Source organism: Oncorhynchus gorbuscha, linkage group LG23, assembly GCF_021184085.1.
Source record: "Oncorhynchus gorbuscha isolate QuinsamMale2020 ecotype Even-year linkage group LG23, OgorEven_v1.0, whole genome shotgun sequence".
NCBI classification, from domain to species: Eukaryota; Metazoa; Chordata; class Actinopteri; order Salmoniformes; family Salmonidae; genus Oncorhynchus; species Oncorhynchus gorbuscha.
In genome coordinates, this window is record NC_060195.1 from 1,143,892 (window position 1) to 1,160,958 (window position 17,067).

Consider the following 17,067-nt stretch of genomic DNA (forward strand, 5'->3'; position numbering starts at 1 on the left):
AGTCTAGAGGCTATAAAGCATTATGTCCATCAGTCTAGAGGCTATAAAGCATTATGTCAGTGTTGGAGTGTTCCCCTGGCTATCTGTACATTTTAAAAACAAGAAAATGGTGTCATCTGCTTTGCTTAATAAAATACATGTTTAATGATTTATACTTTTACTTTTGATACATAAATATATTTTACATATTACATTTACGTTTGATACTTAAATATATTTAGAACCAAATACTTTTAGACTTTTACTCAAGTAGTATTTTACTGGGTGACTTTCACTTTTACTTTAGTAACTGTTATGCAGGTGAGTGAGGACCCAAAAGCAACTTAACAGAAACAGAGTTTATTCAAGTCCAAACAGAAAAATAACAAATCCTGAATCCTTAACAGGAAATGTCCAAACGGGGATAACAGAAATCCTCTAGTTGTAGAGGGGAACAACAGGATAAGCGGCCACAGACTGCAGGTCCCTTCGGGTAGGCGCAGGCCGTAGCTGACAGAGACACCTGCTCACACGCAGCATCTGATGAAGGCAAAAACACGACAGGACGGACCAAGAACACAGCAACAGCAAACAAGGATCCGACAAGGACAGAAGCAGAAACAGAGAGAGAAATAGGGACTCTAATCAGAGGGCAAAATAGGGGACAGGTGTGAAAGAGTAAACAAGGTAGTTAGGAGAATGAGGAACAGCTGGGAGCAGGAACGGAACGATAGAGAGAGAGGGATAGAGAGAGGGAAAGAACCTAATAAGACCAGCAGGGGGAAACGAATAGAAGAGAAAGCACAGGGACAAGACATGACAATATATGACAAAACATGACAGTAACTTTCCATCAATACTTTTACTGAAGTATGTTTAGAAATCTTATCAATCACAAGAGTAAAACCTATATTCCAAACTGAACAACGAAATAAACGTTATGTTATTTAATTAGGTATATAATGACCAAATGTTGCGAAATAGCCACATAGATAGCTATTATGATTTTATTCCTTTAAAAAAGGAACGAATGGCGAACGGGGCAAACGTTCGCTCTAAACGGAAATAATGTAACCAAAGATTTTAATAACGAAGAGACCCCACAGTGGGCAGAACAGGCAAGATCCTATTGGCGCGTTCTGGCACGCATGCGCATATTTCCGTTAGGGAACGCCTACTCTGTGAAGTGCTTGCGTCCAATAACAACATTTCTCTTTGCACTCCTTCTAAACAACGCCATTTATTTTTTTGTATTGAATTTTTAATGCAAAGAGTAAAGTCTACAAAACCTAGTCCACTCTGTTCGTAAGAAATTATAGTTTCGGGAACAGAATATTTTATTAACATCAAATATATCATCGATGAGAAATTTTGCAGAAATTTCAACCAAATCCATCTCGGTCCAGCGTCTCCCAATGCCTGCATCTGGGCTTCCTTTTTAAATGTACTTATATTTTTATTACCAATGTAGAAATGTCTGTGTACTTACAATAAGTACATAAATAGACAATGATAACATATGCTCGGGGGTACAACAAATTATAGATTATACAAATACCTTAAAAGAAACACACATTGATTGTTTTAACAGCTTTCTTATTAGAATAATGTATAATGGTCTCAATGTACTGCTCGAATTCCTTATAGAAAACACGGAAGAGTGTTTTTTAAAATTTTATTTGTGAATTTACCATTTATGAATATAACTGAGCTTCCTCCGGATGCTTCACATTTATACATCCGGTGAAATATCGATCTCATTGCTGTGACGTAACGTCGTTGATGATGGGACCCGCCTTCCTCTGGCAAGATGGCGGCGCTGGTGGTACAGCTGAAATGTGGACTCCACTTGCAAAGACAAACATTTACTACTTTACTCCAACATACAAGTTCGTATCATATTTGGAGAGGAGGTAACACACCGAATGGGAAGCAACAGACGACTTATTTGGTGAGTATTAACCTGGAGAGGGGAGGAAGGATACTGCTCTTAGACACAAGTGTCCATCATAATGTTATAAAGTTAGCTAGTTTGGGGTGACTGGGTGTTAAGTTGTATTAGTCAGAAAGTTAACCAAGTTTGTGGTGCGTTGTTTCACACGATTGCCATGGCTGTCGATGTTTGGCTTCAAGTTGAGATTAAAGTGAAAGTAATTTCGACATTAACTAGTTTAAGTTATGTTAGAGTTGCGTAAATTCGAATCTGGTATCAGGATAAATATGACATTGAGTCACCGATTGTATACTATGTATTTTTTTAAATTAGCTAAGCAATACGTAGTAAATGCAACTTTCGTATATACGGGCTCTCTGTCCCACCTCGCAGGGCAAAACAGAGAACTGACAAGATGTATGTAAACAGTATTCTTTATACTGTGATAGACAGTTCCAACCCGTCTGTTGGCCTATCACAGTAGAGACTGGGCGTGGTTTAAACTTGCTCAGCCTATTGCAGGCGCTCAGGCGGGTCCCCGCCTCTTGCCGCTTCTGTTGATAGATGTAAGTGTTGCTGTGAAGAACATCCATGCGCTCATACCGTTATCTCGCACCTGGCTCCTGTTATCTAACAAAAGACCGCTTGTTCTCGCAACACCCCCCTCTGAATGTGCCCCCCTCCCAACTCATTGAACAGTTCCTGTCTTCATGCTACTTTTCCATCAGGAGAAAGACCCATGGCCTTGAAACTGTTAACAATGTTTCAAGTCAGCTATGTTGCATAACACAAACATACATCCACTCAAGCCAACAGCAGATAATATTCAATGATATATATGGTAACGGGCTATAGTGTGAAACACAGAAACCTCATAGTTACTTGGATAACATCCCATAAGTAGCTATGGTTAGCTGGCTGGGTTGTGGTCACCTAGGTATGTCAATTGTGGGGTAGTACAGCGTGTCAAGTGCAGTCTGTCCCGTGATATAAGACTGCCCATCCCACCCGTGGACCAACTGATAATAGCTGCACGTGACAGACACCATGGGCTTATTAATTAGACCGATTTTGTTTGCGAAACGTTTCTTAAACGGAAGCGGGACCTACCGGGAATTTGTCCAATAAACTGTTTGGACTAATGATTACACCCCAGGTTGTAAGCCAGCTAGTACTACTGGTACGATGACATGCTTTACTCACTGTTGTTGAGCAACACTGTCACTGTGGTGATATAACTGTTCACTTGCATTGATCCTGGATATTCTGGCACATAGCTAGCTCTTGATGCCTAAAATCTTCTCTTAAAGATTGTAAAAAAGTTTTCCACCACGAGCCCTGTCTCCAATGTGTTCCTGACACCTGAAATGGGTTGGTTTAGCCCTTGCTCATGGACTCTCAGTCCCATAAGTCATTGGATGAAGGTGTCTTCTGGATGGGGAGTTTTGTTAAGATGCCTGACGCTCTGTCTGAACATGAACGCGTCTCGCTTGTGGTTTTGGATGCATAAGGGTCCTTAATCTTTCAGCCAGAAATCATAAAGGTTAAATGAATACACTCCATGTTAGGCTTCCCACACGGCCATATCTCCATGATTCCGCGCTGATTTACGGAGACAAGAGGCGACCGCCTGTTCCAATTAGCTATCCATCTCTGAACACCTGTGTGTAAACGTAATTTGGGAAGTGTAGCGGAAGTGTGGTTTCAGCAGATGGAGTATAGCTGTATGCATCTGTGCAAAACTGCTACAGTAACTTTCTCACTCGTCATTATTCACAATTCATTCATGATTATCCGTATTTAGAAAGTCTATTCCTATACTACATTATTTACCATTCCTATTGGGCACAGAATAACCTGAAACTCAATTCAAACAAATAGCAAATATATCCAACAAATTTGTCACAAGCTTGATGTAGTCATTGCATGCTATGAATATGGAATGCAATACTTTTTACTACTTTAATACACAAGTGAATTTGTCCCAATACTTTTTGTTCTCTAAAATGGACTATGTAAATGTACTACTATTGTACTGTGTACAAAAATGCTGTAATTTGCAAACCGTTCACACGATATGGATGAACATACTCACAAATTAAAGCTGACAGTCTTTGACTTGAACCTCATTGTCATTGTATCATTTCAAATCTGAAGTAATATATAATAATATATGCCATTTAGCAGACGCTTTTATCCAAAGCGACTTACAGTCATGTGTGCATACATTCTACGTATGGGTGGTCCCGGGAATCGAACCCACTACCCTGGCGTTACAAGCTCCATGCTCTACCAACTGAGCTACAGAAGGACCACTGGAATACAGAGCCAAAACAACAACATGTGTCACTGTACCAATACTGTTGGCGTTCACTGTATAGGACCAAACATCCTATTTGGACCAAAGTTTTGTTCTAACAATGAGTAAGAAATGATGAATACAAAGAAAGTGTGAAAATACAAAATGTCACCCATCTCTTTGCCCACCACATGGCCAGTTTCTCTTTGCCCACCACATGGCCAGTTTCTCTTTGCCCACCACATGGCCAGTTTCTCTTTGCCCACCACATGGCCAGTTTCTCTTTGCCCACCACATGGCCAGTTTCTCTTTGCCCACCACATGGCCAGTTTCTCTTTGCCCACCACATGGCCAGTTTCTCTTTGCCCACCACATGGCCAGTTTCTCTTTGCCCACCACGTGGCCAGTTTCTCTTTGCCCACCACATGGCCAGTTTCTCTTTGCCCACCACATGGCCAGTTTCTCTTTGCCCACCACATGGCCAGTTTCTCTTTGCCCACCACATGGCCAGTTTCTCTTTGCCCACCACATGGCCAGTTTCTCTTTGCCCACCACATGGCCAGTTTCTCTTTGCCCACCACATGGCCATGGCCAGTTTCTCTTTGCCCACCACATGGCCAGTTTCTCTTTGCCCACCACATGGCCAGTTTCTCTTTGCCCACCACATGGCCAGTTTCTCTTTGCCCACCACATGGCCAGTTTCTCTTTGCCCACCACATGGCCAGTTTCTCTTTGCCCACCACATGGCCAGTTTCTCTTTGCCCACCACATGGCCAGTTTCTCTTTGCCCACCACATGGCCAGTTTCTCTTTGCCCACCACATGGCCAGTTTCTCTTTGCCCACCAGTTTCTCTTTGCCCACCACATGGCCAGTTTCTCTTTGCCCACCACATGGCCAGTTTCTCTTTGCCCACCACATGGCCAGTTTCTCTTTGCCCACCACATGGCCAGTTTCTCTTTGCCCACCACATGGCCAGTTTCTCTTTGCCCACCACATGGCCAGTTTCTCTTTGCCCACCACATGGCCAGTTTTCTTTGCCCACCACAGTTTCTCTTTGCCCACCACGTGGCCAGTTTCTCTTTGCCCACCACGTGGCCAGTTTCTCTTTGCCCACCACGTGGCCAGTTTCTCTTTGCCCACCACGTGGCCAGTTTCTCTTTGCCCACCACATGGCCAGTTTCTCTTTGCCCACCACATGGCCAGTTTCTCTTTGCCCACCACCTGGCCAGTTTCTCTTTGCCCACCACATGGCCAGTTTCTCTTTGCCCACCACATGGCCAGTTTCTCTTTGCCCACCACATGGCCAGTTTCTCTTTGCCCACCACATGGCCAGTTTCTCTTTGCCCACCACATGGCCAGTTTCTCTTTGCCCACCACGTGGCCAGTTTCTCTTTGCCCACCACGTGGCCAGTTTCTCTTTGCCCACCACATGGCCAGTTTCTCTTTGCCCACCACATGGTAGTTTCTCTTTGCCAGTTTCTCTTTGCCCACCACATGGCCAGTTTCTCTTTGCCCACCACATGGCCAGTTTCTCTTTGCCCACCACATGGCCAGTTTCTCTTTGCCCACCACATGGCCAGTTTCTCTTGCCCACCACATGCCCACCACATGGCCAGTTTCTCTGTGCCCACCACATGGCCAGTTTCTCTTTGCCCACCACGTGGCCAGTTTCTCTTTGCCCACCACATGGCCAGTTTCTCTTTGCCCACCACGTGGCCAGTTTCTCTTTGCCCACCACATGGCCAGTTTCTCTTTGCCCACCACGTGGCCAGTTTCTCTTTGCCCACCACTTTGCCCACCACATGGCCAGTTTCTCTTTGCCCACCACGTGGCCAGTTTCTCTTTGCCCACCACATGGCCAGTTTCTCTTTGCCCACCACATGGCCAGTTTCTCTTTGCCCACCCACAGTTTCTCTTTGCCCACCACATGGCCAGTTTCTCTTTGCCCACCACGTGGCCAGTTTCTCTTTGCCCACCACATGGCCAGTTTCTCTTTGCCCACCACATGGCCAGTTTCTCTGTGCCCACCACGTGGCCAGTTTCTCTTTGCCCACCACATGGCCAGTTTCTCTTTGCCCACTACATGGCCAGTTTCTCTTTGCCCACCACGTGGCCAGTTTCTCTTTGCCCACCACGTGGCCAGTTTCTCTTTGCCCACCACGTGGCCAGTTTCTCTTTGCCCACCACGTGGCCAGTTTCTCTTTGCCCACCACGTGGCCAGTTTCTCTTTGCCCACCACGTGGCCAGTTTCTCTTTGCCCACCACGTTGCCAGTTTCTCTTTGCCCACCACCAGTTTCTCTTTGCCCACCACCAGTTTCTCTTTGCCCACCACCAGTTTCTCTTTGCCCACCACCAGTTTCTCTTTGCCCACCACCAGTTTCTCTTTGCCCACCACCAGTTTCTCTTTGCCCACCACCAGTTTCTCTTTGCCCACCACCAGTTTCTCTTTGCCCACCACCAGTTTCTCTTTGCCCACCACCAGTTTCTCTTTTTGCAGTTTCTCTTTGCCCACCACCAGTTTCTCTTTGCCCACCACCAGTTTCTCTTTGCCCACCACCAGTTTCTCTTTGCCCACCACCAGTTTCTCTTTGCCCACCACCAGTTTCTCTTTGCCCACCACCAGTTTCTCTTTGCCCACCACCAGTTTCTCTTTGCCCACCACGTGGCCAGTTTCTCTTTGCCCACCACCAGTTTCTCTTTGCCCACCACCAGTTTCTCTTTGCCCAACTGGATGGATCCATAAAGAATTACTTCGGGAAAAAATAAAACTGAATTAAAAAAAAAAGAGAATACTTGAATAGAGGCTAATGTAATTGAAGGCATAAAATGGTTGCTTACTGAAATGCCCAAATAATACATTTGAGGCAGTAGCCTTCTATCGTGGAGCCAACTATTCAGCACCGTTTCACTTTGAGCCTCTTGATAAATCAGAGATTTATTTTCACCCAATCTCCATCTGATTGTAGAAATGTTATGCTGAGGTGAGTGCTGCTCATGACCATCTTGTCTAGTAGGCTTGTTTATTATCACCGATCTGAACGTTTAGACAGCGTGTTATCCTAGGATAGGATAAGTAATCCTTCTCACCCCCCCCCCTTAAGATTTAGATGCACTATTGTTAAGTGATTGTTCTACTGGATGTCATAAGGTGAATGCACCAATTTGTAAGTCGCTCTGGATAAGAGCGTCTGCTAAATGACTTAAATGTAAATGTAGTTTAACGAGTCCATTAGTTTGCTCTTCACTCGCTGTTGCTTAGTAACCTACTCTTTACCAAAAGCCTGTGTCTGAATCCATTTTGTTTTTTACTGAATCTCCGTTTGTATATTTGGATAATTCTCTGGCTGAGAAAATAGGGTAAGAGGAGGTGGTATATCGCTTCGTTTGCCCATCTGTCACTGATCATAAATATTTAGCGTGCTATAATGTCGCCTAAATCAAGTGGTCATCTGTCACTGATTCAAAACAAAATAATATTTTTTTTTATGACAGTGGTTCCACACATTGCCACAATGAAAGTTGTGTGGGGAAAATAAAAATAGAAAAAATGAAAAGATGAAATGTTTCGAGTCAATCAGTATCAACCCCTTTATTATGGCTTACATAAGTTCAGGAGTAAACGTTTAACTACTCACATAAGTTGCATGGACTCACTCCGTGTGCAATAATAGTGTTTAACATAATGTTTGAATGACTGCCTCATTGCAAAGAAGGGCATTGATGGGTATATATAAAGAGTCCCTTTGAGCCTGAAGTTAATTAATTACACTTTGGATGGTGTGTCAATGCGCCCCAGTCACTACAAAGATACAGGTGTCCGTCCTAAGTTAATTCCCGGTGAGGAAGGAAATCGCTCAGGAACTTCACCATGAGACCCATGGTCACTTTTTAAAACCGTTTAAGTTTGTTGTGGTAGGAGACAATTATGGATAGATCAGTTACTCCACAATACTAGCCAAATTGACAGTGAAAAGAAGGAAGCCTGTACAGAATAAAAAATATTCCAAAACATGCTTCCTGTTTGCAAATAAGGTACTAAAATAATACTGTAAAATATGTGGCAAAGCGATTCACTTTTTGCCCTGAATACAAAGTATTATGTTTGAGGTAAATCCAATACAACATGTTACTGAGTACCACTCTCCATATTGTCAAGCATAGTTGAATGGTGCCAAGCACACACAAAATCCTACAGGAAACCCTGGTTCAGTCTGCTTTCCACCAGACACTGGGAGATGAATTCACCTTTCAGCAGGACATTAACCTGGTTCCTTCTGCTTTCCACCAGACACTGGGAGATGAATTCACCTTTCAGCAGGACAATAACCTGGTTCCGTCTGCTTTCCACCAGACACTGGGAGATGAATTCACCTTTCAGCAGGACAATAACCTGGTTCCATCTGCTTTCCACCAGACACTGGGAGTTGAATTCACCTTTCAGCAGGACAATAACCTGGTTCCGTCTGCTTTCCACCAGACACTGGGAGATGAATTCACCTTTCAGCAGGACAATAACCTGGTTCCGTCTGCTTTCCACCAGACACTGGGAGATGAATTCACCTTTCAGCAGGACAATAACCTGGTTCAGTCTGCTTTCCACCAGACACTGGGAGATGAATTCACCTTTCAGCAGGACAATAACCTGGTTCCGTCTGCTTTCCACCAGACACTGGGAGATGAATTCACCTTTCAGCAGGACAATAACCTGGTTCAGTCTGCTTTCCACCAGACACTGGGAGATGAATTCACCTTTCAGCAGGACAATAACCTGGTTCAGTCTGCTTTCCACCAGACACTGGGAGATGAATTCACCTTTCAGCAGGACAATAACCTGGTTCAGTCTGCTTTCCACCAGACACTGGGAGATGAATTCACCTTTCAGCAGGACAATAACCTGGTTCAGTCTGCTTTCCACCAGACACTGGGAGATGAATTCACCTTTCAGCAGGACAATAACCTGGTTCAGTCTGCTTTCCACCAGACACTGGGAGATGAATTCACCTTTCAGCAGGACAATAACCTGGTTCAGTCTGCTTTCCACCAGACACTGGGAGATGAATTCACCTTTCAGCAGGACAATAACCTGGTTCCGTCTGCTTTCCACCAGACACTGGGAGATGAATTCACCTTTCAGCAGGACAATAACCTGAAACACAAGGCCAAATCTACACTGGGAGATGAATTCACCTTTCAGCAGGACAATAAACTAGAACACAAGGCCAAATCTACACTGTAGTGTTAACCAAAAAGACTGAATGTTAATGAATTTATAGTTTTGACTTACATCTAAATGTAAATGGTTGCCTAGCAATGATCAACAACCAGTTTAATAGATACAATTTTAATTAATTAATGAATATTAATGTTCAAGCAACGTTCGTCGGGAGCTTCATGAAATGGGTTTCCATGGCCGAACACAAGCCTGAGATCACCATGCCCAATGCCAAGCGTCAGCTGGTGTAACTCTCACCGGACTCTGGCGCAGTGGAAACGGGTTCTCTGGAGTGAGGAATCACGCTTCACCATCTGGCAGTCCGACAGACGAATCTGGGTTTGGTGAAGGGAAATCTCAAAGCTACATCATACAATGACATCGTAGACGATTCTGTGCTTCCAACTTTGTGGCAACAGTTTGGGGAATGACAATACCCCTGGGCACAAAGTGAAGACCATACAGCAATGGTTTGTCATTTGGTGTGGGAGAATTTGACTGAACTGCACAGAGCCCTGACCTCAACCCTATCAAACACCTTTGGGATGAGTTGGAAGGCTTACTGTGAGCCAGGCCTGATCGCCCAACCTCACTAATGCTCTTGTGGCTGAATGGAAGCAAGTCCCCTCTCAGTAATGTTCTAGTGGAAAGACTTCCCAGAAGAGTGGAGGCATTTACAGCAGCAAAGGGGGGACCAACTCCATATTAATGCCTTCCCAGAAGAGTGGAGGCTGTTATAGCAGCAAAGGGGGGCCAACTCCATATTAAAGCCTTCCCAGAAGAGTGGAGGCTGTTATATCAGCAATGTTCCAACATCTAGTGGAAAGCCTTCCCAGAAGAGTGGAGGCTGTTATAGCAGCAATGTTCCTACATTTAGTGGAAAGTCTTCCCAGAAGAGTGGAGGCTGTTATAGCACCAAAGGGGGCCAACTCCATATTAATGCCCATGATTATGGAATGAGATGTTAGACGAGCAGGTGTCCACATACTTTTGGTCATGTAGTGTACTTCCTCATGCTATACTTCTGCCAGCTACTCTGTTAACATTTTAATTAAAGGTTTGAGGAAAGTATTTCTGGCAACCCTCTAGAAGGTTCTCAGCTGGCTTCACATGGAGTGATAGACATAAGTCTACATGTGCACCACACAGACAGACACGGCCAATATTGCTGGAAATTAATTGGCAGATATTGTGTTATGTTTGGGTTTTCAAGCCAATAGTGGCTAACTAGGGGTAATGTTGCGTAGCTGGGAGTCTGTCTGATAGGCCTACTTGTAAATTTCTTAGCTACCGTTTGCGGGAGAATACATGAAAATTGCTTGTACTTTCAGAATTGATTGACAATTTGCTCATTGGTGGGCTGCGAACTACTGGTAGCTGGCGATGGACCTGTTGGAGACCCCAGTCTGAGAGACTTTCCCAGAAAGACTCACAGCTGTAATCCCTTTTAGAGACGAACAGCCTTAATCGCTCTTAGAGACTTACCCAGAAAGAATCACAGCTGTAATCGCTCTTAGACTTACCCAGAAAGACTCACAGCTGTAATCCCTTTTAGAGACGAACAGCCTTAATCACTCTTATAGACCCACCCAGAAAGACTCACAGCTGTAATCGCTCTTAGAGACTCACCCAGAAAGAATCACAGCTGTAATCGCTCTTAGAGACTTACCCAGAAAGACTAACAGCTGTAATCCCTCTTGGAGACGTACAGCTGTAATTGCTGCCAAAGGGGATTCTAACATGTACGGACTCGGGGGATGACAAGCCCACCACTAGTGTGGGGTCTCCTCAAGGCTGTGTGCTTTCTCCTCTGTTGTACATCTTGTACACTAATGACTGTGGAGGAGGAGCACTGGTCATTCTACTGGAGGAGGAGGAGCACTGGTCATTCTACTGGAGGAGGAGGAGCACTGGTCATTCTACTGGAGGAGGAGGAGCACTGGTCATTCTACTGGAGGAGGAGGAGCACTGGTCATTCTACAGGAGGAGGAGGAGCACTGGTCATTCTACAGGAGGAGGAGGAGCACTGGTCATTCTACAAGAGGAGGAGGAGCACTGGTCATTCTACTGGAGGAGGAGCACTGGTCAGTCTACTGGAGGAGGAGCACTGGTCAGTCTACTGGAGGAGGAGCACTGGTCAGTCTACTGGAGGAGGAGCACTGGTCAGTCTACTGGAGGAGGAGCACTGGTCAGTCTACTGGAGGAGGAGCACTGGTCAGTCTACTGGAGGAGGAGCACTGGTCAGTCTACTGGAGGAGGAGCACTGGTCAGTCTACTGGAGGAGGAGCACTGGTCAGACTGGAGGAGGAGCACTGGTCAGTCTACTGGAGGAGGAGCACTGGTCAGTCTACTGGAGGAGGAGCACTGGTCAGTCTACTGGAGGAGGAGCACTGGTCAGTCTACTGGAGGAGGAGCACTGGTCAGTCTACTGGAGGAGGAGCACGGGTCAGTCTACTGGAGGAGGAGCACGGGTCAGTCTACTGGAGGAGGAGCACGGGTCAGTCTACTGGAGGAGGAGCACGGGTCAGTCTACTGGAGGAGGAGGAGCACGGGTCAGTCTACTACAGGAGGAGGAGGAGCACGGGTCAGTCTACTACTGGAGGAGGAGCACTGGTCAGTCTACTACTGGAGGAGGAGCACTGGTCAGTCTACTACTGGAGGAGGAGCACGGGTCAGTCTACTGGAGGAGGAGCACGGGTCAGTCTACTGGAGGAGGAGCACGGGTCAGTCTAGTCTACAGGAGGAGGAGGAGCACGGGTCAGTCTACTACAGGAGGAGGAGGAGCACGGGTCAGTCTACTACTGGAGGAGGAGCACTGGTCAGTCTACTACTGGAGGAGGAGCACTGGTCAGTCTACTACTGGAGGAGGAGCACTGGTCAGTCTACTACTGGAGGAGGAGCACTGGTCAGTCTACTACTGGAGGAGGAGCACTGGTCAGTCTACTACTGGAGGAGGAGCACTGGTCAGTCTACTACTGGAGGAGGAGGTCTACTACTGGAGGAGGAGCACTGGTCAGTCTACTACTGGAGGAGGAGCACTGGTCAGTCTACTACTGGAGGAGGAGCACTGGTCAGTCTACTACTGGAGGAGGAGCACTGGTCAGTCTACTACTGGAGGAGGAGCACGGGTCATTCTACAAGAGGAGGAGGAGGAGCACTGGTCAGTCTACTACAGGAGGAGGAGGAGCACTGGTCAGTCTACTACAGGAGGAGGAGGAGCACTGGTCAGTCTACTACAGGAGGAGGAGCACTGGTCGGCCTACTACTGGAGGAGGAGCACTGGTCGGCCTACTACTGGAGGAGGAGCACTGGTCGGCCTACTACTGGAGGAGGAGCACTGGTCGGCCTACTACTGGAGGGGGAGCACTGGTCGGTCTACTACTGGAGGGGGAGCACTGGTCGGTCTACTACTGGAGGGGAGCACTGGTCGGTCTACTACTGGAGGGGGAGCACTGGTCGGCCTACTACTGGAGGGGAGCACTGGTCGGCCTACTACTGGAGGGGAGCACTGGTCGGCCTACTACTGGAGGGGGAGCACTGGTCGGCCTACTACTGGAGGGGGGAGCACTGGCCGGCCTACTACAGGAGGAGGGGGAGCACTGGCCGGCCTACTACAGGAGGAGGGGGAGCACTGGCCGGCCTACTACAGGAGGAGGGGGAGCACTGGCCGGCCTACTACAGGAGGAGGGGGAGCACTGGCCGGCCTACTACAGGAGGAGGGGGAGCACTGGCCGGCCTACTACAGGAGGAGGGGGAGCACTGGCCGGCCTACTACAGGAGGAGGGGGAGCACTGGCCGGCCTACTACAGGAGGAGGGGGAGCACTGGCCGGTCTACTACTGGAGGAGGAGGAGCACTGGCCGGTCTACTACTGGAGGAGGAGGAGCACTGGCCGGTCTACTACAGGAGGAGGGGGAGCACTGGCCGGCCTACTACTGGATGATTTAATACCTGAGGGTGACGTTAGAGGCAGTGTTGTGTTCGTGGCCACCTAAAGTGACACCGATCCAAGACCGGAGCAAATCATGTCCCGAGTCAAGACCGAGTCCGGGAGGGGCACGAGGCCGAGTCAAGACCGAGTCCGGGAGGGGCACGAGGCCGAGTCAAGACCGAGTCCGGGAGGGGCACGAGGCCGAGTCAAGACCGAGTCCGGGAGGGGCACGAGGCCGAGTCAAGACCTTAATTGTAATTTTGTGAGATCACCACCATAATGTGAGTTAAAACATTGTATTTCAGAACAACATCTGGATTCATTAGACTTTCAGAATAGTGAAACATTTGAAACTAGAAATGATTACTAACCCAAACACTGTGGGGGAAATGGCTACCCAGACTATTTGCATTGCCCCCCCCCCCTTCTACACCGCTGCTACTCTCTGTTATCATCTGTAGTTACTTTAATATCTCTACCTACATGTACATATTACCTAGACTAACCAGTCTGCACATTGACTCTGTACCGGAACACCCTGTATATAGCTTCCACATTGACTCTGTACCGGTACCCCCTGTATATAGCCTCCACATTGACTCTGTACCGGTACCCCCTGTATATAGCCTCCACATTGACTCTGTACCGGTACCCCCTGTATATAGCCTCCACATTGACTCTGTACCGGTACCCCCTGTATATAGCCTCCACATTGACTCTGTACCGGTACCCCCCTGTATATAGCCTCCACATTGACTCTGTACCGGTACCCCCCTGTATATAGCCTCCACATTGACTCAGTACCGTAACACCCTGTATATAGCCTCCACATTGACTCAGTACCGTAATAACCTGTATATAGCCTCCACATTGACTCTGTACCGGTACCCCCTGTATATAGCCTCCACATTGACTCTGTACCGGTACCCCCCTGTATATAGCCTCCACATTGACTCTGTACCGGTACCCCCTGTATATAGCCTCCACATTGACTCTGTACCGGTACACCCTGTATATAGCCTCCACATTGACTCTGTACCGGTACACCCTGTATATAGCCTCCACATTGACTCTGTGTCCACATTGACCTGTACCGGTACACCCTGTATATAGCCTCCACATTGACTCTGTACCGGTACACCCTGTATATAGCCTCCACATTGACTCTGTACCGGTACACCCTGTATATAGCCTCCACATTGACTCTGTACCGGTACACCCTGTATATAGCCTCCACATTGACTCTGTACCGGTACACCCTGTATATAGCCTCCACATTGACTCTGTACCGGTACACCCTGTATATAGCCTCCACATTGACTCTGTACACCCTGTATATAGCCTCCACACCGGTACACCCTGTATATAGCCTCCACATTGACTCTGTACCGGTACACCCTGTATATAGCCTCCACATTGACTCCGGTACACCCTGTATTGACTCTCCACATTGACTCTGTACCGGTACACCCTGTATATAGCCTCCACATTGACTCTGTACCGGTACACCCTGTATATAGCCTCCACGTTGACTCAGTACCGGTACACCCTGTATATAGCCTCCACCTTGTTATTTTACTGTTGTTCTTAATTACTTGTCAATTTTATTTTTTATTATCTGTATTTTTTAAAACTGCATTGGTGGTTTGCTGCCCGTAAGGAAGCATTTCCCTCTAAGGGAAAGGGCCTGTTTGCAACATATGTGCCTAATACAATTTGATTTGAACAATGGGCCTTCTACGCCTTCAGAGGATTTATAAAATAATGATTTATAATAATAATAATGATCTGATTTAACCAATTTCTGTTGGATAGAAAAGGTTTAACACTGAAGAGAAAAAAAAGATCCAATCAAGATTTTTCTTTGCTGGTCTCTGGGGAGATAAATCTAGCCAGCTAAGTCAGCCATTGGCTACATTTACATTTACATTTAAGTCATTTAGTGACTTACAAATTGGTGCATTCACCTTATGACATCCAGTAGAACAGTCACTTTACAATAGTGCATCTAAATCTTAAAGGGGGGGTGGTGAGAAGGATTACTTATCCTATCCTAGGTATTCCTTAAAGAGGTGGGGTTTCAGGTGTCTCCGGAAGGTGGTGATTGACTCCGCTGTCCTGGCGTCGTGAGGGAGTTTGTTCCACCATTGGGGGCCAGAGCAGCGAACAGTTTTGACTGGGCTGAGCGGGAACTGTACTTCCTCAGTGGTAGAGAGGCGAGCAGGCCAGAGGTGGATGAACGCAGTGCCCTTGTTTGGGTGTAGGGCCTGATCAGAGCCTGGAGGTACTGAGGTGCCGTTCCCCTCACAGCTCCGTAGGCAAGCACAATGGTCTTGTAGCGGATGCGAGCTTCAACTGGAAGCCAGTGGAGAGAGCGGAGGAGCGGGGTGACGTGAGAGAACTTGGGAAGGTTGAACACCAGACGGGCTGCGGCGTTCTGGATGAGTTGTAGGGGTTTAATGGCACAGGCAGGGAGCCCAGCCAACAGCGAGTTGCAGTAATCCAGACGGGAGATGACAAGTGCCTGGATTAGGACCTGCGCCGCTTCCTGTGTGAGGCAGGGTCGTACTCTGCGGATGTTGTAGAGCATGAACCTACAGGAACGGGCCACCGCCTTGATGTTAGTTGAGAACGACAGGGTGTTGTCCAGGATCACGCCAAGGTTCTTAGTGCTCTGGGAGGAGGACACAATGGAGTTGTCAACCGTGATGGCGAGATCATGGAACGGGCAGTCCTTCCCCGGGAGGAAGAGCAGCTCCGTCTTGCCGAGATTCAGCTTGAGGTGGTGATCCGTCATCCACACTGATATGTCTGCCAGACATGCAGAGATGCGATTCGCCACCTGGTCATCAGAAGGGGGAAAGGAGAAGATTAATTGTGTGTCGTCTGCATAGCAATGATAGGAGAGACCATGTGAGGTTATGACAGAGCCAAGTGACTTGGTGTATAGCGAGAATAGGAGAGGGCCTAGAACAGAGCCCTGGGGGACACCAGTGGTGAGAGCGCGTGGTGAGGAAACAGATTCTCGCCACGCCACCTGGTAGGAGCGACCTGTCAGGTAGGACGCAATCCAAGCGTGGGCCGCGCCGGAGATGCCCAACTCGGAGAGGGTGGAGAGGAGGATCTGATGGTTCACAGTATCGAAGGCAGCCGATAGGTCTAGAAGGATGAGAGCAGAGGAGAGAGAGTTAGCTTTAGCAGTGCGGAGCGCCTCCGTGATACAGAGAAGAGCAGTCTCAGTTGAATGACTAGTCTTGAAACCTGACTGATTTGGATCAAGAAGGTCGTTCTGAGAGAGATAGCGGGAGAGCTGGCCAAGGACGGCACGTTCAAGAGTTTTGGAGAGAAAAGAAAGAAGGGATACTGGTCTGTAGTTGTTGACATCGGAGGGATTGAGTGTAGGTTTTTTCAGAAGGGGTGCAACTCTCGCTCTCTTGAAGACGGAAGGGACGTAGCCAGCGGTCAGGGATGAGTTGATGAGCGGGGTGAGGTAAGGGAGAAGGTCTCCGGAAATGGTCTGGAGAAGAGAGGAGGGGATAGGGTCAAGCGGGCAGGTTGTTGGGCGGCCGGCCGTCACAAGACGCGAGATTTCATCTGGAGAGAGAGGGGAGAAAGAGGTCAGAGCACAGGGTAGGGCAGTGTGAGCAGAACCAGCGGTGCCGTTTGACTTAGCAAACGATGATCGGATGTCGTCGACCTTCTTTTCAAAATG

General features: G+C 47.5%; 1 protein-coding gene across 1 annotated transcript in view; it reads left to right on the forward strand.

The window, feature by feature from the left end:
* Positions 1-1,789: 1,789 nt before the first annotated feature.
* The window catches only part of LOC124011295 (iron-sulfur clusters transporter ABCB7, mitochondrial-like), an 81,991-nt gene continuing 66,713 nt past the window's right edge, over positions 1,790-17,067 (forward strand). Inside the window, exon 1 of the mRNA XM_046324522.1 lies at positions 1,790-1,930. Within this exon, the coding sequence (XP_046180478.1) occupies positions 1,790-1,930 (141 nt within the window). The remainder of the gene's footprint in view (positions 1,931-17,067) is intronic.